General features: G+C 40.3%; 1 protein-coding gene across 4 annotated transcripts in view; it reads right to left on the reverse strand.

Annotated features, from left to right (window-relative positions):
- Nucleotides 1-2516: 2516 nt before the first annotated feature.
- Nucleotides 2517-22453, reverse strand: part of nrxn3a (neurexin 3a) — a 456671-nt gene continuing 436734 nt past the window's right edge. For 2 of the 4 annotated variants that reach the window (XM_066675785.1, XM_066675777.1), the window contains 2 exons: nt 17339-17426; nt 2517-5070 (listed from right to left, as the gene is read on the reverse strand). In XM_066675785.1, coding sequence (XP_066531882.1) covers nt 4118-5070; nt 17339-17426 — 1041 coding nt within the window. In that variant the 3' untranslated portion in view covers nt 2517-4117. The remainder of the gene's footprint in view (nt 5071-17338; nt 17427-22453) is intronic. The other 2 variants (XM_066675768.1, XM_066675793.1) reach the window with 2 other exon arrangements.

A 22453-nucleotide genomic window follows, 5' to 3' on the forward strand; every position in this document is an offset into this window, starting at 1 on the left:
ACAATGCAAGTGTCCAACTGTTTGCGAGATTGTTGCCTCCTTTGTAGCTTGTGCTATGCGCAGTTTTAAAACACAGCATCCATATTTCATCAAAATGTGCAGACAGTGAAAACACATACTGAAAACAAAAAAGGGAAAGTTCCAATATTTCTCAATTTCTGGTGAAGACAAAGCTGTCTGGTGTTTTGAGGTGAAATGGTTAATTGCAGAAAAATATACACAGATTTTCTTTAAAAAAAAAACAAATACAAAAAAACAGTGGTGATGATAGGAACCGGGAGTTTCAATGTCAGAAAAAGCAACATACATTTTACTCAGTCTCCACAATGACCAAGAAACCTATACATCTTTTCGTTTGTAAAGTTTGCAAAGGCAATTCTGATCATTGTGATTTGAATATATTATGAAATGTGTTTAAGGCCCTATTTAAAGTCTATTTCTTAAAGTGCCTGGCCAAAGTAGAAGCTACCACTCTGATATTCTACACTTATTTTATCAGCTCCACTGACCATACACACTACATGGCCAAAAGTGTTGGCACCCAATCCATAGATATTAATATGTATTCTGTCCCCACCTTTGCAGCTATAAAAGCTTCCACTATTCTGGTTTGGCTTTCTATAAGATTTTGGAGTGTGTCTATAGGAGTTTTTCCCTATTTGTCTTTGCGACCCTGATGTTGGACGCGTGAGGCCATCTCAGTCTCCATTCGTCCCTGTTTGATGGAGTTGAAGTCAGGGCTCTGTGTGGGTCAGTCAAGGACTTCAACGCTAAACCTAACCGTGCCTTTATGGACCTTGTTTTGTGCACAGGAGCACAGTCGTGATGGAACAGATAAGGGCCTTTCACAAACTGTTCCCACAAATTTGGACCTCTGTGGATTGTACTCTTCCCGTTTTTAATTATCACTGCTCTGTGGGAAGAGAGAAATAGACATGAGTTGTTTTTGTGTTGCAACCTGTGATTGCCATCATGGCTAAGGAAGGGTGGAAGGGTGCCTTAAAATTCAGCCAAATTAAGATATCTCAGTAGACAGCATAATGAGGCGTCTAAGAATTGGGACAGCCTACGTGTCGGGAGCGTGCACACTGTGATGTAAAATGCTCTCTAGTTAGACAGCTCAGTAGGTTTTGGGACAGACCCATTGAGTCTTCTGAGTACTGGGGACTTTTACACACTGAGCGACCCTGCTTTGTAACTTTACATGGTCTGCCAATTCATCACTGCTGTATCCATCAACCAAAAAATATCCGGTCAGAAGCTTCCTGTGTGTCTGCATCCAATGATGAAGGACATGAGGACGACTACCACATACTGTGCAGCAACAGCTGACATTGTCCCTGATAATGCATCTACCAAGTGGACAACCAAGGTATAAGTGGACAGTGAGTGGACGCAGTGGCAACAAACTCCAAACAGCAGCTGGTACCAGTGTAACACTAAGAAACTATCACCACCATGTCAGCATCACTGCAGCGCTTAGAACCATCCATCACCCAAACCATACCTCGGAATTACAGAGATCAAGCACATCAAAGAACAGAGTTAAAGGGGGCTTATAAAGTATGCAGAGCAACACATGGCTTATATTCCACAATTGAAGAACTACAAAGTTTACCTAAATTGTCAGTGGAGAAGTACAATGAGTGTAGATTAGTGGTATTTTATTTGTTTCTACCATTAAATGTAGAAGTGTTTTTTTTTTTTTGAGGACCTTTTAAACATCTGGTTGATCTCAGCACCACTGCAAACGACTTTGTTTCAGTACTCGACCCATTTTACTAAGCAGAAATGTGAAAGGTCAGAGCAATTCCCCTTGAGAGAATGTACAGGAGGTCCTCGGGTTACGTCAGTCCCGAGTTACGATGTTTCTGGTTACGACACATCTCCCATTTACTGTATAAAGCCTTGTTTCGACTGAAGTGGTTTTGTGTCGTAAACGTCGTAACGTGAACTTCGTGTTTGGTGTGCGCGGCGAAAGAATACACGGTTACGCGGCTCGGGACCGAGGAGGATAGGTGTTAGGATAGGATAAGTGCTTACAGTATGTTATTTACGTACAGTATGTACGCATGTTCCGACTCACACCGAAAATCGGTTTACGACGCGAATTAGGAACAGATCAACGTCGTAAGTCGAGGACCCCCTGTACATCAGATTCATGACAATAAAATCACGCTGCCTTTGATATGAGGCAACATGGGAATTTTGTGTATTTTTAAAGGTTTTATTACACAAAACCAACTAAGAAAATCAAAGAAAATCTGAATTTTAAAAATAAATTTGATGAGAAATAATAAGTGATGTATCAGAGGAAATGTTAAAGAAATAACCATTAAAAACATGGCACATGATCTCACATATTTTGTTTACACAGTTGTAACAAATATACCAAAGACAAGGGTGATAAAGCAAAAGAAAAATGCAGTTAGATGAAATCTGAAAGGGAAAGATGTATCACTTCATTAAGACATGACGGTAAGAATCACACTTGATGTAAATGGTGTGAGCTGCGTGTCCGCATCCATACGACTCTGTTTTTATTGTTACATATTCCGTTAATTCTTTTTTTTTATATATAAATAAAAACAACCGATAACAAGGAAGCCTCAGTACAATTAAGAAGTGTGTCTTGTATTTGATTGACAGAGTCAAGTAGTCAAATATCCATGCGACTTAGAAACATCTGCGAGAAAGATTAGACCTCTAATCTAACAATATTCTCTGCTTTGCGTTACAAAATAAGTGTATATTTTTCCATCACTGCAAAGTCTCTCTTCACATAAGTCGACAACGTCGTATTTTTCTTCATGTAACACATCAATGAATCAAATGATCTCTCTCTGTACAATAGAGTTACTAAAAAAAATACAACTTAACGTATGTACATTATCTACCTAAAAAGTACAACTGCTAGAATGTAATAAAATATGTAAACAATATCTTTTTTTTTTGTTGCTTGACACAGTCGACTGTGACAACAGATAGAATTCACACTTTTCACATTAGATTTATTTTCCGTATAGACATCCGTAACAGCGTTTATAGTAGAGTGCCAGTCTGCACCAGACAGCTTCATAAAAAAGAGAACAAGAGGAAATGAACCAACATACATATGATCAAAAAAGATCAAACCAGCACTGGCCGCCAAACAAAACGTAAAAGGTCAGGTTCTGAAGGAGTGCGCCGTCATGGTCAGGTTTCGAGGGGTTAAACAAAGGCGTGTCTGATGGATGAACTGGCCTGGTCAGCTCGAGCTCACTCGAACACCGTACACTGTCGCGTTAAGATGGCATGCATTTACAATCAGTCGCTTTACCGAGACGAGAAAAATGCACCACTTCTCTCAATTCACAAACTTTTTAAATGTCACAGTCGGTTTCGCAAAAAAAAACAAAAAAAAAAAAAAAATTTTGTTCGAGTTCGAATAACAGTGCTGCAAGAACTTTGCTGATCTGTCCTCAGCAGTTTCACTCAACTTGATTTCAGTTTACTACATAGTATTTTTTCTTTTGCAGAGAGCAAAAAAATGATGACACCACATATAATGTATAAACAATACAAATCTTTTTTTTTTCTTCCATATATAGATATTTTTTGGCAGGAGTCCTTCTTTCTCTGTTTGTACAATAAATATTTTATCTTGTATTTTTTCTTTTTCTAGTCCCACTCTCGTAAGATGCCAACACTGTGTCGCTTACATGCTTTGCAATGGCCGAAATAATTTTCTCCTCTTTGTGTCTGTATTTTGTTTTGTACAGGATTATAAAATAAAAAAAAGAAAAGCAAAGGAACAAAAATATAAACGAGATTTTTACGCCAATGATCACATACCTCTAAGAGTCACTTAATGATGTAGCTGTGAAAGTATTTCTACACGGATAACGTCTTCGACCAGATTTGAAGAATAAGGTCACTAATGTCGCTATTTTACCTTTCTCGGTATGCTTACAATAGTAAGTGTGCTTTATATTACAGTTCATGTGAGTGGTCAGCACCTCAGCACAGTGCCATTTCCCCTCCTCCTCGCTCGTTCGCTCTCTCCTTCAGTGCAGCTCCCGATACGGTCAGTGTTTTACAGTGTCTTGTCTCTCGTCTGTTTGTTTTTTGTTAACGCTCACACGTAATATTCCTTGTCCTTGTTTTTCTGTTTCTTGTTGGTGCTTTTTGAGCTGTGCTGCTTGTCCTTCATGACCGCACCATTGCTCTGTGCTGAGTTGGTTATGTAATTCCTGCTCTCATCCACTTGGTAAGATCCCTCGTCCCTGTTTCTGTACTTATACATGGCGTACAGGAGGATAAGGATGCACAAAGCAGCAGCAGCAACTATCCCGACGACCATTCCGGTGGTGCTGCTAGATTCACGGACCACCTCCGAGGCCCCCGGAACCCGCCTGACGCCCGGCTCCGTGGGGATTGCTGTGGGTACATTACGGAACATGGGGGAGGTTATTAATGGGCTCTTCTGCTTTGTGTTGTCTATCTCATAGGACGTGGGCAATGGAAGCAAGACTATGTCGGGCTGGGGCTTAATCTCGCGGTTATTCATTTTGCCGGCGGGCAGTTTGGGTGGCGTTGCGGGCGTGGACGGAGTTGTGGAGCGGCTCAGCTTGGGGGATAAAGGCGCGGTAGCGGTAGTAGTCCTACCATATTCAGAGGCTTTGTTAGGTCTAAAGTCCTTGGCTTCCCACTTAGTCGCGTGAGCTTTGTAGCCACCTTCAAAGGCCGACGTAGACAAGGTCTTATCTGTTACCAAGGAGAAGGTGGTGTAAAAATCTTCATCATCAGTAGGGGGCAGGTTAGAGTCAAATGCTTCCCCAGAGCCATACCCAGATATCATCAAGCCATCATCATCATCATCATCATCATCATCATCACAACCATCGCTGCCTTGGTCCGACAAGCAAGGTACCCCCGCCTCAGTGGCCATGGACAGGGACTCTTTGGTGGTCTCAATAATGGTGGGAGGGGGACGGAGGGTTGGGGGGAGAGGAATGAAGGGTGCACGTGTAGCTACAGAAGGGAGTTCTAAGGGATCCTCTACATGTACTGGGATAATTAATTCACCTCCTAGGATTGAAGGAAAGCGACAGAACATGGTGTTAGACAACGGTCCACATCAGAAACAACAACAACACATCTGTAAAGAGGCTTAAAGTAAGAACTAAAGCAAACTATGTTAACAAAAGTAAACTGGTTAAATAATAAAGCATTTACTATGTTACCTCAAAAGGCTTCCAGGGGTCTTCGTGGGTGAGCCAGATACTGAGACCAAAATAAAGAGTGCCCATTTCCGACTGAGACCTAAAGGGTCGGCTGGTTATTCACACCCAGAATAAGCCTAAGCCCAGGCTAAAGGGGATTTTCAAATGGTGAATCACCACTGGCACTGTAAATTAGTCCAAGGGCTTAATCCGTGTTTCAAAACCTGCTCGTTATTAGTTTCTTTTATAAAACATGTGCTGGATCAGACCAAATGATTGACCACCACACAATAACTGTGGCCTTGTCATTTTTTTTAAAGCCCTATTGTCATTTTTGTGGCTACATGTCCATTCTCACAAAAGAAATCCAAATCAAAAGGACAAAACATCTTCCAGCACACAGTTGAGAAACACTGTTTGGTGAAGCATTTACGAAGCGCTACTGGAACTTGTCGTAATCTCTCAGAGGAAAAATCTGGCTCCCCAGCAGCCCCGGCCTCATGCCTTTTGAACGCCTTTATACTGAAACCCAAATGGCAGGCCTTCCTCTGCGCTACAGTGACAGCTGAATGATCCCAGAGCCCACAGCAATCCCCCTGTATGGAGGGTTTGGCAGTTATTCATCACCAATGTGGGGATCCACAGCTTTCACAGGTTTGGCGTTAGTACGCTTAAAAAGTAGAGCTGCCAGACTTGTGATGAGTTGCATTTGTTGAAATGTGCCCCAGTTATATCTGTGAGCACACACACTCTTGATCAGAAAATATGACTTTATTTCTAGATTTCAATAGCATCGTTTTGATTTTCACCGAATGAACTGACTGAAATACACAACAAACACTTTTCGCTTTGCTGTTGGTCTCGTTAGTTGGATGCTCGCTGATTGTCCAATGGAGTGCTACCTTTACTGAGATTCCTTGTGTTTTGGCATTGTTTATAATCAGCAGTGTTGTGCCTACTCAAGGCTTCAGTGATAAACTAATTCACAGCAGTAGCTGGAAGAAACTTTGATTACTCAGAAGGACCAACAATTAAACGTATTCAGTAAAAGCCGCACGAGAAAAAGGCTACATTTGAGTTGTCATAGCAGCAGCTCAGTGAGCAGCTGGATTTCAGGGACCTACAGTTGGTTCAACGGGTCAAATTAAGAATCTAATTTTACAGTGATTTAAACAATAATACATCATGTTTCCATATTAATCACACATCTACTTATGTACAAATATAGGAATAGTATATGTATACTATAGGTCTTAAACTCCATATGTTAACTGGTTCATAGCCATCGTCCAATGCCATCTTTTTTTTTTATATGGCCTTTCTGCTTTTAGGTGCAGATGCTGTCACTGATAACTTACGAACTCTATGAATTTCTCTGTGAACACATGGGAAGATAAAGAACTCAAATGTCGCTCATGAAATAATCTCAAGTATTACTGTGTACTTTAGAAATCAGAATTGCAAATGCACCGCTAGGTATAGGTTGTTCCTGGGCGTGTAGCATAGTTCAACGAATCTAATTTGAGGCAGTGGGAGGTAGAGACAAACCACAAATTAGAAATAAAGGAAGGCTTTTGATATTCGCTCTTTAAGGAAGACCCCTTTTTCACGCTCTAGTGGATGGATATTCAAACTGTCATGGCAGCTGCCAGCCTCCTATTGCCATTTAGGTTTGCATATATGAGCCACACAATAAAAGACTCATAGCTTCAAACTGAAAGTGCAAAACAAACGACTAACAAATCAAGGCAAGTTATCAAATGAAAGTATTAGCGGCTAGTCATTACTGTACCACACACAAGCACAATCTACGACAATGACATTTTGTTAAAGAAAAGAAAGGTAGTTTGTTATAATAAAGTAACACCATGTACACAAAAGAAGAAGGACTTTAAGGAAAGTAAGTAGACCAGATTTGTGATAACTTACATCAACAAATTGCCCGCATGATTTTGGCATGAAGAAAAAAAGTGCACAAAAGAAAGTTGTGTAAGAATGTCCTTGGACAGGTTTTTCTTGTGAAAAGAAAATTACTAGCCACTGTATTTCTTTGTTAGATATATTCTTCAGACATGAGTATACAGGGAGGCAACAACACATACATCCACACCACATAACATGAAAAATAAACTTCACCATTATTCTGTTTTGTTTTTTTTTTCTCTTCATCGTTAAATCATCCAGTTTTCATACAAAAACTGTACATATTTGAGCCTTTGATTTGATATATCATTTTTCAATAAATATCTACATTCTAGTAATTAAACTTTTTGCTTAGATTGATTTACTCTTAAAGTCTGAATGAATGGATGGCTGTACATATTTTAGCATAGCTAGAAGGGGAGGGGAAGGGGAGGGGGGTGTGAGAAGGGGGCTGGACCTATGAACATACTACATAGGAGATGACAATGATGGGGGTGATTGTGTAAGTCAGTTGCCATGTCCATGTAAAGGCAGTACGAAGCGGTCGGGCGGCATTAGAGCTTTCGGCTGTAAGGAAGGGATGGGGATATACAAACAATGAGCATATACATGCCCATCTACGAAAAAGAACAAAACTCTAACACTGACAATCTGACAAACCCTAAACTGCAACTTCTTCGCCATGCAGTTTAAACCATTCATTATTTTTGGTAAAATGTCAATCGTTTAAGCAAGATCTGTCAAAATTTGAAAAAAACAAGAGAACATCAAGATGTGGAACAGTTTCACCGACAATCCTATGTGCTTCCTGTAATCATCTGTTATTAAATCTGAGAAGTAATTCAATTAGAAGTCAATTATATCTTTTTTTTAATTGTTTTTCTAGTGTTAACGGTGAAGTCAAATCAACGAATCAACGTTCCACTTTGAGCACATAAAACATTCGCTGAACTAGTTCCAAATCTAAAAAAGGAAGACTGGAAATTAAAAGTGTTTCATCAAATTAATGATCATTGTGATCTAGTGTTACATCTACTTCAATTTTAACCCTAATTTTGAACAAACCCAAAAATTCAGCTATTCAAAAAGTGAAAACCAACAGAAGATTTAAATCAAATAAATAATGAAATTGATTTGAGTGTGCAAATAAATAAATAAATAAATAAAAGAGGAGGGGAAAATCCCAGAGACAAAAAAAAGAACAAAGCAATTTTGAACTTTCACACACTACAACCAGATGCACAAACTATAAACAGACACAGTCGAGAGGGGCAGCTTGAGGGAGAACTGCCACCTCTGTCATGTGATCCGGAGACAAATATATCTGTTATTGTTAGTCTTAAACATGTAAACAGGCGTGCAGTCTGGATGTACGTCAAAGAGAGAAGAAAATTGGCTGAAAATGGGTTAATTATTTTACTGCAAGATGTTGTTGATGCATGCTTAAAGTAAGTTGCATTTAGGGAGAGTAGACAAACAACACAGCAAGCTGGGGTCAAGTCACACACGTTAAAGGCTGAGACAGGTTAAAAAATCACAGGAGCCAGCTAACCAAGGCCTGCAGGTTAAAAAAAAAGACAGGTTTTACATGACAAAGACTACGTATTAAATCAATGAATCTTGGGCCATTTTCTGCATAACTCCGAACTGAATCTACTGAATAAAGTGAGAGGATGATTACGCTCGACACCCACAGACTTTGGTTGGAAGGCTGTACAGAACTCAACAAGGAATTCCACAAGAGGGTAGAGGACTCAAAACACATCAACTTTGAGAAAAGTTCTGGAATTAAACTCGTTCTCTTATTAAAATACAGATAATGAATGCAGGAAAGCTATTAGGACTGAACTAATAAATGCATGAATGGAAATGAATGACTACTAAGCACCTGTGTGTCAACATCAGCGCCATAGCAAGAGCTTTATTTGGAGTGTTGTTCTGCTTATCCTCGTACACAGTAACACTGCGATAAATATGAAATGATCCCTGACCATTAGGATTACATTCAATGTGAGAACCCTGCCTAATGCGTATGCAGATCAGTGGAGCACATCTGAAAAGCTGTACACGTAAATGCACATAACTTGAATTGTCTAATACAGCCACAGTTATTCGGTGATAGTGCTATGATGCTGTTTGAAAAAGAAAAGAGTAAAAGAGGACCCGTATATCCTACACTAGATCTTGTGGAGTAATACAGCGGTGCTCTCTGGAGTGATGGAGCTCCATTCAATACCTTTTAGGATGAGCTGGAGTGGTTTCTTTTACCCAGAACTCATTGACCAACATTCACCTGATCTCACTAACATTCTTATGACTGGAAGCACCAGAATCTGTCCCGGTATCTTTTTAGATAAAAGATACCACACCACTTTTTGGACATCGTGCCAGGTTTTAAAGCAAACAGACCTCATTGTAGTCCCCCTCATTGTGACCCTTTCCACTCAATTAGGTCCATCCTAATGTCCACATGAGCTAACAAAACCAGCAAAGGTGAATTCTCCCTGCATTCAATATAAAACGTAAGATACCGCAGTGGATATTATTTATGTTTGTTGATGTAATGACTAACAAGTTACACTATTAAACTTCATAATGTTTCTACCATTAAATATCACAACATTTCTTCATTAATAAATGTCACAAGCGGTAATGAAAACAGCTCGGGCTGGAGCTTAGCTTTGTGTCTATATAAAGGTAGACGATCTGATATAATCACACTACAGCATTTCTGCAGGATTCCAATAGTAAATAGATGTCATATTTATAACAATCATCTGACATTGATTATTTTAAACGTTTATAATAATCTCCCACAGTTGCTGGCATTCTCAAACTTATATTTGCATTACAATATTTTTTTTTCCTAAGCAAGGCTAAATGAATGTATATTCTAATGAAAATGGCTGGCCAGAGCGACAGGAATTTTTCCACAAATGAAATTGTTTTTACAAATGTAGTGGTGGAAAGAGACGGTTGTTTGTTTGAGGTTTGGTAATTACACCTATAATTACACCTACAATACTTTAACGTAGGTGGTGTCAACAATCATCAAAGATGGCGATGGAGAGTAATATTTGTTGATTTGACGTTTGGCAGTGATCTGTGATATTTATTTATTCATTCATTCATTATCTGTAAGCGCTTATCTAGTTCAGGGTCGCGGTGGGTCCAGAGCCTACCTGGAATCATTGGGCGCAAGGCGGGAATACACCCTGGAGGGGGCGCCAGTCCTTCACAGGGCAACACACACACACACATTCACTCACACACTCGCACCTACAGACACTTTTGAGTCACCAATCCACCTACCAACATGTTTTTTTGGACCGTGGGAGGAAACCGGAGCACCCACACCACACACACCACACTCCTCACAGACAGTCACCCGGAGCGGGAATCGAACCCACAACCTCCAGGTCCCTGGAGCTGTGTGACTGCGACACTAACCTGCTGCACCACTGTGCCGCCCATTGATATTTATTACTATAATTTAGTAATCTGTGGTACAACTCATACCTTAGGGAACATAACTGTACCTTATTCTATAATAACTGTAGCTTTTAAAATTGTGATTTCATACGTTCCATTTAATCTCCAGGACTTATATTTTGTTATTTTATTTTACATAGTTCTATAATGAAAGACTACAATGTAATGTGCCTTTAAGGAACGAAAGTGGACTTTAAACCACTGTTTGTACCTTTAGTGACCAATAATGTACCTCTACTGTACCTTTTTTCTGAGAGTATAATATAGGTCAAATCAAAACAATGCCGCCATTTTAAGTATTCGTTTCTTGACACCAACTGGAATAAATACACACCACAGATGACCATAAGAAGTTGTACAGGATGGTTAAGTCCTACCCTTTTAAGTCTCTTTTCTTCCCGAAGAGCATTGTTCCAGCAACACCTGATAACTGCTCGCATTAGAGTTGAGAACTTCTGAGTGCCTTTAACCGAGATCACAGGTCAAACCGTCAGGCAGAGGAGCGAGCACTTCTTCCATTTTTACTTTAATGGCAGGCGGTGGTGGCGAGGAACACTTAACGATTGTAGTTATTGCTCCTTTAATGTATGCGAGGTGGATCTCTGCGGTGTGTCTTATCTGTGGTTACACGATAGATGGGCAATTAAGCCGAAGCTCCAGCTCTGATCAGCCACCTGCTGGCATGTTATAACCACAACCCCTCCGGCACAGGATGGAGCCAAAACAACAGAGTCTCCTCCGTCTCCAACCATTATTCCCATTCTCCCGCCTTTATGTTCGCTTCATGCATTTTAGAGGAGCCTAATTGCTTTAGAGTCTGAAGGTTTTCACCTCTGTGTAAGCAGCATGGGGCAAAAAACAAGCTCCGCTCACTTCAAAGCCTGCGGCTCCTTCCTTTCCTATATGGGCCGGTGTCTTGAGGAACTAAGGCAAGAGCCCGTGGAAATTACACCAGGGCCAACACACTGAGAGCTGGGAGACTTCAAGGTCTGAGTTGAACAAATCATGCCATCTGGTGTTCAAAGTGAGGAAAGATAAGAATGTGTAATTGCTGTAATGGTCGTCACCAAAGACATGGAACAGAAACTAAATCCGTCCCCCTAATCAGCACCAGCAGACCCCCAGACACCCGCAGAGAGAACAGGAATTTAAAAGTGTAAAAGATTTTTAAAAGGCTTTCTGAACTGAGGTCTGAAATAAAATCTTTACTTTGAGAAATTAAGTGTAAGTGAAGTAGAACTAGGGGCTCTTCAGACTTGTGCTTCATCTCCTGCTTGTACGTCGTTAAAACCTAGTACCTTTTAAGCTGAGTTTAAAGGAACACTAAGTCATCTTTTTAAGTGAACATTTCAGCCTAAAAGTCATTGCTAATCTGAGCTTAGCATTGACATAACTGCACGGTGTAATTTTTGGAGGAGGGTTGGAAACCACCTCTACCCTTTAATTTGAGTACAGTGCACTAGGGGGCGACCCAGGAGCAAAAAGCTTAAAATCTTACCTAGTGTTCCTTTAAGCCTTGGTTTTATCTAAAGATTTTTGAACAGTTCATCCAGCAATTCTTCTGAAACTGCTGCAGTAACCCTACTTTTCTGTGAGGGTCTGATTGCATACTGCAACAAACATTAGCGAAGTCAGATGCTCATGAGGAATGGTTATTTCAGGGTCAGAAAAGCTATTCCGACATCCCAAAGGTATTGAGTCACTCCAGAGAAAACGCTGGGTGTGTGAATGTGGGAGAGGTTTATCCCCTTCTTATTGGGCTTGGCATTGAGCATCATGATCTTAAGCTCGCGTCCAGCTGCTCCAGAGCATCCCATTTCAATTAACACTTTGGTCTTGAGTTGAAATAAACTCTGCGCGCACAAATGAACATCTGTTTCCACAATGGGTGGACATTAAAGTACCTGAATTCACTAATTATAATTAGAGTCTATAACAATGGTATCAAGTGTATGACACAACATCAGCTGTCTTTTCTTCACTGCGTTTCAATTCTCGGTAAAAGACTTGAACTAAGATTAAGACTTAACCTCGACTAAATCAGATAGTCTATTTATCTTTGCGGTGTAGTTTAAGACCCAGTTTTAGCCAGTTTTTATTTAACTCACTCTACGAAGTTAATCGAAGAGGGACCAGAGCGGTTTGTTGTGCTGTAAAAAGTAATTTTTCACATTTAACACAAGGACTAGTCTCTGACGATGTGTAATAATTTTAGACTAACGCATACATCTCTGCTGCTGAATGTCCATGGGAACAAGTTATTAATCCAGAACATGGCATTTCATTTCCAGCACTTAGTTCTTGATGTCAGGGGCCATTATTATAGATGAAATACAGATATTATGCAAAGATATAATAGGTAGTTCTCTACATCTGCACGCTTTTAACAGAGATGGTGGATTAAAAAAAAAAAAAAAAAAGAATTCAATAAATAACTTTGCCACTAATGAATTGCTATTCTTGGACAATAACACAATATTGCTCTCCAATTTTCCAGCACTCATTAATTTCTGGCTCTCCATGTCTGACTCTTGTTGCTTTGATAACTTTTTAATTACTGGCTGAAGTGTTGAAACGCCTGCTAACATGCATCAGTGTCAGATGACCGTGTAAATGGACAAAATAGGGAGAAAGAAATTAAAAAATAAATAAAACACGCCCTTCTTAATAAATAAGGATAAAATATGGGCGCAAACTTTGCACATAGCCAAATAATTACAACAATATAGTGCTAGATACAATGAAACATACACACACACACACACAATGTATATACAATAAAAAGCCATAATGTTGTGAACATTCCTTCTAATAAGTGAATTCAGTTTTGTTTTTTAAACATTTATTGGGGCGATTGAAGCAATCAAACTACGTCCTATACCTTTTGGATGAGTTGGTGTGGAGTGATGTCTAGGGTCCAGAGCTAATTATGCACTATCAGTACCTGAGCTCATTAATGCTCATGTGGCTGAATGCCATCGAAACCAGACAACAATGTTCCGATTTCTAATGCGCAGCCTTCCCATAACTGATACCCTCCATTTTAGAAGATTCACTGGATGAGGGGTTCTACAAACTTTATTATGTAGCGTTTACAGTCAAATACGAGCGCCTGCGGGGTATTACACTTCACATATGACCTGTATGACTTATCCTCTGGCTAATTTTTGCTTGGTTGTGTACTGATAGCACTGCTGCACATCACTAAATTGTTCTTGTTTAACTGCCGTTGATGTGGTCTAGGTTATTTTTAGTCTAATGCCCGTTAAAGCGTAAAGTCTCACAAAGCAATGCTTCTTTTCAAACTGCAACTAAACTGCTCAACACATTTAATTACTTTCTCCTAAAATATAACCTCAGAATAATCTACGAGGTGTTTTATTCAACTCTGTCTGGTGTTATTCCAGGACGGCATCAAAAGAAGGCATGTCGGGTGAATAATCTTGTGGGGGAGCTTTCCCTCAGGAGGTGCTTAACCCCACTGCTAAGAGTGATACTGACCTAAACTGTAAGAATCCCAAATTGACCATGGCACACTATTGGAGTTATTCAGGTGCACAAGCTGCCCGGATAATTAGGCCTCAGGGGGCTTGTTGCTTCTAATTGTGAGTCAGTTTTACTTTTGTCTCTTTCAAATGGACCACTTCAAGATCTATTCACTGGAGAAGCAGTGGAGACAAGAACATTTAGCAGCAAAATAACTGCTGTAGTGTATTTAATTGGTGGACCTCACCTTATATGGAAGTGAAATTGTGTGGGGGCTAAAAAAAAATAAGTTGTTCTTATCCAGACATGCAAGAATGGGACTGCCAAAGCAGGAAAAGCTTTGAGTTTACAAATACTCAGTCAGGATGAGCTCATCTGTAAGGCAATATAGCACTGGTATCTTTATGAATCATTTTAAGTCCTCTTATGGAATTCCTGGAGGAGGGGGCGAAGAAGGGGAATCCAACAAGTTTTACAAACAGAGAACAGAATCACGTGACGACACTTCAGGACACAGACGAGTGGACGGACACAGCTTGAGGGAGAGAAAATGCAGCAGCAAACGTTGCAACAGCAACCTCGGGGATGGAGCTAAACTCAAACTGGCTCATACATAAACCAATTCAGTTAGTCAGGGGTTAATGGGTGGAGCACAAGAAATGGCGCCATGCACTAAAGGATGAGAGAGAGACGAGTTCTCCAGAGGATGATTCTAGCTGAGAAGCTATCTTGTAACATGCCACAAATGACTGCTTGAGAAAACATGAAATTGAAAAAAAAAAAAAAAAAGATATTTTTTGTGGCAATAAAATTCTTTTTATGCCATCTGCATCCAAAAATGATTTCATATGCAGAACGGCTCTGAGCTAGAACAGGGCAGGGGAGGTGTGGGAAGTGGGGGAGGGGGAGACCGGAACTGGATAATATTTGTCATTCTTAAAAACACAACTTTCTTAACATTATCGTAAAACGCTGGAGACCCAAAAACTAGTTCTGATGGCAAGAAAAGATTTTGTTGCCAGTTATTTGCTTTGTTAATCAGAGATGGGAATGCTGAAGTAGAAGCCTGATGGCACAAATGCTCAAGATAATGGAGGAAAAAAGTCCATCTCAACACCAAAAAATCATGCGGCACAAGATGAGGCGAGACGACATGAATGCTCTTTGATTTTTCTTTTTTTTTTTTTGGATAGCTGGGATGAGGACACAGTTTTAAAAGAAAGGGAAAACATAAGAAGAAACAAAAAACAAAACTCAAAAAAAAAAAAAAAAAGATCACAGTCAAATGGGAACTCATTGGAGAACTGAGGAGAAACAGCCAGAACATGCGTTTACGGAAAAACCGTCTGGAACAACAGCGTCGCATGCAGCTGTCCACGTTAACTGAAGCTGGGGTTAGAATGACATGAATTTCTGTGTAAACGTGATTGGATGATTGGGGCCCTGCTAATATCTTTCTTTATGAGTACATAAAGATATAGATCCAGATGTAGCAGTACTTCCACCGTCGCTACAACTACCTACAGCTGATATTTGAAAGAAATTGGGGTTGACAATATGAGAGAAAGAGAAATGGACGGTCAGGAAACAAAAGCTTTTCAAAATAGTTCTTTATACGGGACAAAGAGCCAATACCGTGTGTCGTGTGTAAGGCCCTTTTGGAGGGGGCTTTAGATGAAGGAACTGCAGGGCACGAGCTGTTACCAAATGCAACAGACGTGGTACACAATAAACATATAAAATGTGATCTCCCTGAACATATGAGCTTTACTGTAATGACTGTGGTTATATACGCTAATATTATTCCTGCCATATGCTGTTAAATATAAAGGTGCCGAAGCGTATTCTATGTGCAATGCCACTAAAAGAACCACTTCCATTTTCCAAAAAGACCTCACAATGGGTGGTTCTTATGGAAAAAGAATTATCAATTATATACGAGAAAGAAGAACCTTCTTAAAAGCTTAAACAATCATCTGAAAGTAATGGGATCGGGCACAAAAATTGGTTTACACTTTTAAAAAGTCTAATAAATTCACCTATGGTTCCTTAAAGACCTTTATACAATAGATGTGTTCTTTAAAAAACATTCTAAATAATAATTTAGAATCTAATTATATGTATTTATTTACTTACTTTGTAAAAACTAAGGTGGTTCCCCTATGGCAGGAAGTAGTATTATTTTTAAAATCAGTCCTCAGGGACCTCCATGAGGTTTACATACTATTGATCCTTACAAGCTGGGAATTGAGGTGAACATTATCTGAGGACACAACCACCAATATTAATGTCTCTTGAGAGAGTATAGTTCAGTAAAAGGGATTAACGTGATCTCTGACGTGAATATAAACCTGACTTTTTGTCTTTCAGGTGTTTTGTTTTGTTACTTCTATCAAAAAGTCAACCCTCAACTTCTTTCAAAACCCAACGTGAAATAAATATGATTTGTTCTCAATTTTATCTTTATTTTTGATTGATTGATTGATTGATTGTCAAAAAACTAATAGCAGAATAACTTGTTCACACTAAATCAATAAAATCAGGCAGTAAAAAAAAAACAAAACAAAATGAAATTGAACAAAAAATTCGTACACAGAAATTCGATGATATCTGTTCTCTATTAAAATGCTTAACTTAGGCCTAAAAAAAGATGAGGGAACCAAAATAAATCCCAAATAATTCCATCACAGTTACTCTTCTACATATCACACTGTAAGTTGGCTGAAAGCAAATTTTTTTAAGAGAAATCTCAAAATGTATCATGGACCAAAATGCAATCAATCGTCACATTGCAGAAGGAAAAACCTCCGAATATGATACATTTTGAAGCATCAATGCAGAGAACATGTCACGTCTCCATACTAATTTTGTACTTGTGCCCTCGTAGGGAACGGGGAAGACAAAATTAGCAGTAAATGTGAGCATGTTAACCACTTCGGAAAACCCCATGGGCAAGTGTAGCTCAAAACCGATGTAGTTTTTAAGGGGAAATGATTCTGTGATCAGTTCGCACTGTTATTTTATTTATTTTTTTCTACTGAGAGGAACTGGTCAGCGTTAGAAGAAGTAAGCTTATATCTGAATGACTACGTCTGTCTGCATGCTTGGCCTTTGCTTTTGGGAAACAGAAAGTTACACTTTATCTATCCATGGGGGGTGGCGATGCTTTGAGGATCTAATCCTCTGTTGCAAATGAAAGACCACCACAAAGGAGCAAGCAGAATTAAACTGACCTAGCCCACCTGCGTGTTCGAGGTTGCATTCCTCCAAGTCCTCGTCGTCGCTGGAGCACTCGGCAGATGTGCCCATGTCATCTGTGTTCTTTAGTTTGGTCGGGCCATGTTCAAAATACACACAGAAATACAGAAAAAAACAAAAAAGAACAGTCAGTGGAATGATCAGAACACAATCAGCATATTACAGACCAGCACCAAGCAAATATGAGGTTATAATTTTTGTAGATTTGTCATTATGAGATAATCATGACATTGTTCTACAATTTTCAAGATACTGTTTCAATATAAACACCATATTGACCTGGATTTAACTCACGTTAAGCAGTCTTAATGTTCTCCACTAGAGGGCATTACACGCGGCCTGGTTAACTGAATTAGATATGTAGCAAAGGAAACAGAACACACTTGTGTCTTTCGATTCAAACATTTTTGAGAATGATTATCTTGCCTCAAGCTTATGAAATGAAATAATTACATGCCAAAGGATTACGCCTCTCACCAATGTTTAAAATAAGTAAAACTGTCTGGAAAGGGATTGAATTGTATCCTGAGATACACAGAAGAGCATTGTTTTCTCTGTGCTGAAATTCCTGAAAGACTTTTTTTTCCAGAGGATGATCTATTTTCAGCTCATAATCAAATCAGTCAAAAAGATCACAAGTTTAATTTTCCCTTTCTCTTTTATTAAACCATAATTCACATAACAGCAGCACGTCCAGGCGGAGGAGCCGCTGTTCATCTGGGGGTTTATGTGAAAGATTGTGGACCCCAATCATTTCAGAGAGTCACCTCCATCCTGCCCCTTCAATAGTTTGCATGGATTTTCATTACTGTACATCACCGCTATTGAGTGGAGTGTGTGAATGCGGCGCTGCAGTCAGAGATTATCTGTGCGCCTGCATCGCCCCCACTTCTGATTTATCCCCCCCAACACTCACGCCAGCCAATGCAGAGAGCTCGTTTTTCAGCCCCTGAGCTTGGCATGTCTTTATTAGGAGCAGATTAGAATGCAGGATAAAATAAGCACTGTCATACACCAGGTTCATGAAATTATAAATAACACAAGGAGTAATGGAGAGTACTCTCATCTGTGAAGGCACAGAACCATAAATATGATTGGGCTTGACGGCCTAATAAAATGCCCCCTCTCTCTCTCTCTCTCTCTCACACACACACACATTTTCTTAGTGGACTTGGCTGAGGAAGAGATTTTCCCCTCACTTTGGTCTGAGGATGAAAAAAAGTTGTGTGATAAAAATGCATTCAAATGCACATCAGTGAGACGGCAGGCAGGGTGGCTTTCCACGCCGGAGTACTGTGGAATATTGCTCTAAGTAAATATAAAATTATTCATTGAATTTATATTTAGTGTGGCAAACGCCTCATCTTGTGGCTGAAAGAGGGGAAGATCACAGATGCAAAAAGCAATGAGAAAAGTAATTGACTGATTCCAGAGAAAATTTGAAATGATCCTGGGTTTCCCCCCACTGAATGACGGAGGAGTGTCAAATATCATAAACAAATAATAGCCAGGCCCACAACTGCTATTCAGTGTTAAATGCTGTTAGCGATGGTGCGATTCATTTGAATACTCGAGGAGGTTGTTTAGGTTGATAATCAATTTTAGACGTGGCGTTAGGAAGCTGTGTCTTTTTTGCGGGGGTTAACTACAATAATATAATCTGCAAATGCCTTAAAAAAAAATCTGAGAAACAATGATCCCTGAGTAATTAATGTGTGGACACTAAATTTCTGAACCATGTGAACACTTCTATGATAAGAAGTTAGCATGGAGGCATGGAAAGCTGGATCTCAGCTTTTATGAGGGTCACTAATCTTTGGTGGGCGGCACGGTGGTGCACAGTTAGTTGTCGCAGTCACACAGCTCCAGGGGCCTGGAGGTTGTGGGTTTGATTCCTGCTACGGGTGACTGTCTGTGAGGAGTTGGTGTGTTCTCTCTGTGTCTGCGTGGGTTTCCTCCGGGTGACTGTCTGTGAGCAGTATGGTGTGTTCTCTCTGTGTCCGCGTGGGTTTCCTCCGGGTGACTGTCTGTGAGGAGTGTGGTGTGTTCTCTCTGTGTCTGCGTGGGTTTCCTCCGGGTGACTGTCTGTGAGGAGTGTGGTGTGTTCTCCCTGTGTCCGCGTGGGTTTCCTCCGGGTGACTGTCTGTGAGGAGTGTGGTGTGTTCTCCCTGTGTCCGCGTGGGTTTCCTCCGGGTGCTCCGGTTTCCTCCCACAGTCCAAAAACACACGTTGGTAGGTGGATTGGCGACTCAAAAGTGTCCGTAGGTATGAGTGTGTGTCTGTGTTGCCCTGTGAAGGACTGGCGCCCCCTCCAGGGTGTATTCCTGCCTTGCGTCCAATGATTCCAGGTAGGCTCTGGACCCCCCGCGACCCTGGATTGGATAAGCGGCTACAGATAATGGATGGATGGATGAATGAACTAATTTTTGGTGAGAACACCACCAAAACGGAGGAGTCTTATATCATGCACCTACCAAATCTACCACACTAATAAAAGCTGTTTTTTGAATTGGAAAACTACAATTGCAGCTTTTATAATGAAGCTTGCAATACTAATGCACCATTGCTGTCCAGACTAGACCTAAATGCTGCATATACAAATAGACTAGTATTTGTATACACACGTGTGAAAATCCCAATATCATGAACAGAACTATATAATCATAAATAATAAATAGCAATATGCATTGAAACACTTGTGCTAATTATAGGTTTTAAAGAACTGCATTGCCTTGTTTACATGCCTCCACTTCCATCATGGGAGTTGCCATATTTTAAGCATTATTGGGCTTTTTTTTTTTAAGAATCATACTCTGAAAGATTGCTCAACGCAGCATGTATACGTAGAGCTGGACAATAATTCAATATCAATATATATCACAATATAAAATGTTTCAATAACAATGGTATGATTTTTATACACATTTTTTAATATTTTAATATATTATTCACAGCATCTTTCATTGGTAGACGGTCATTACAACATCACGATTTTAAAGGTAGTTTGGTGCTATCATGTTGTATCAGTTTTTTATTGTTCATATCAATATTGGAATTATATCTTATTTGACCGAATTTATTGTGATACAAATTGTGGCCGCATCGTTGAGCTCTGAGCGCACGCATTCTTCGTACAAGCTCTGGACTTATGAGAGGAAAGTGAGTGACAGCTGTGAGTTATTGTCACTCTGTAATCACTTATGGATACTTCCGTTTGGAAAGAGAAGAGGGCCTAATCCTCACGTTAACAATTGCAGAATATGTTTCTGCATTTCATAAGCTTTTAACATCCATCTCTGCAGTAGGGCTTAATCGTGTCCCCCCTCTTTTAAAACCTGGCCTGACAGTGACGGCAACTTAATATTGAACTCCTGAAAGATTAGCGCTTTTTCATATGCTCCCCAAAGCCTCGAGAGTGTAATGCTTCATGGTGTTCGACAGATAAGCAAATCCGCCCAAATCCTTTCAATTTATTTTCGGTCTTGAAGAAATTATGCATTATTTAAAGCACAAACGATTTGCGGGCCCCAAATCAAGATTCTTCCGTTTATTGATTTCGCTTGGTCTTTTCTTGATAAGGTTGGCCGGGCCTATCGCTCGCCCTCAGTGTCATTTAACTCTGCATCAATTGGTACATCCTTGAGTGCAGATACAGGGAATCTATATGGTATTCACCAAATCGACATGCTCTTTCTGAAGTTGGCATTCATAACTGTAGTGGATTCACACCTGCCCTTGGCATTGAGGTGGGGAATACAGAGACACGACCCAGGCCAAGGACGACCACTGGCCTGGCCAGGAGAATTGTACTGAAATCCGATGATGCTCCGAGGAAGCTCCAGAGAACAGATTCTTTTGAAGATGCCCTAGTTTGAAGAATAGCTGGTGGATCCACTGAACAAGGAGCTAGCTTTGCTTTTGCTTTCTCTGAGGATTAAGCTGGAAGGTAGCTAGCTAGCTTGCTTGCTAATCTGTTGATAATGGGGAGATTTATTAAGAAATAGAAGTACAATAAATAGACATATATTAGAAATACATCTAAAAATAAGAACAGAGCGAGAAGCCTCTGCAGCAGATGTGAGGAAAAGCCAGAGCAGGTAAAGTAGCGTAGAGAAGCTGCTAACTCTGCGCTACTGATCCTTTGAAGGGCCACTGACTGCAATCCCACTGAGATAAGCTCATTGTGACTGTCATCAAGGAGGCCTGCATCAAAAGCTGGCCACTCTGCAAAAAAAATACATAAAAAGAAATGGGTGCGAAAAAAATACACAGTTTTGTGCATGGCAATGTGAGATGGCTGTCCTTAAGGAAACCAGGCTAGAGTGCGCTGTGAGAGGAAAGTAGAGAGGGCACAAAAGGGAAGAGAGCTCTCTTTAGGGCTGTAGTCATGAACTGACTTACAGTGGAGTGAATGCAGCTATCACAGCTCTTTCAAGCCTAGCATCCAAGGTGTAAAGACTTGATTTAGCTCATTCCGAATCCCTGCATCCAAACCCCCAAACCAAAAAAAGCCCCCCACCAGAGCTCAGCTCACTTCAGGCATCCCTGGCGGCCCCGGAGCGGGAGTGGTATTTTGGGTCTGTCACATTGTGGATGCCGTTGGTTAGCATTCAGCTCTTTGCCTTGAGCCCTGCACTGACTATGCAAATCTGCTTAATCAATGCAGGATATTTACCGTGGCTCTGCTGAGAGATAACTGACAGGCTGGCCGAGCGGTGCCAGGAAATATTAGCGTCCTACTGGGTGCAGGAGGCAGGAGGGAGCTGTGCAGTGATGGAGCAGAAGAGGGGCAGCATCTCAATTAGAGAGATTTAACTACTCTGGCAACCCTCAGGATCCACATGAGAGAGGAGAAGGGTGGAAGGGAGGGGGTGTGGGATGAAAGCCTCTCATGAGTGTAACTGTATAGTACACACTCAAAGCAACCGGATAAAGAAAGAGAGAAAAAGCTCAAACAAGGTGCCATCTTATATAGAAAAAGTGCTTGTAAGACCATGTGGAAATCTATCTTTCCCAGCCGTTATCATCTACTACAAAACACTACATTTTGCTGACTGCTGACCTTGAAAAAAGCAGCCAAAATAAAGCCC

This window comes from Hoplias malabaricus, chromosome 1 (assembly GCF_029633855.1).
Source record: "Hoplias malabaricus isolate fHopMal1 chromosome 1, fHopMal1.hap1, whole genome shotgun sequence".
NCBI classification, from domain to species: Eukaryota; Metazoa; Chordata; class Actinopteri; order Characiformes; family Erythrinidae; genus Hoplias; species Hoplias malabaricus.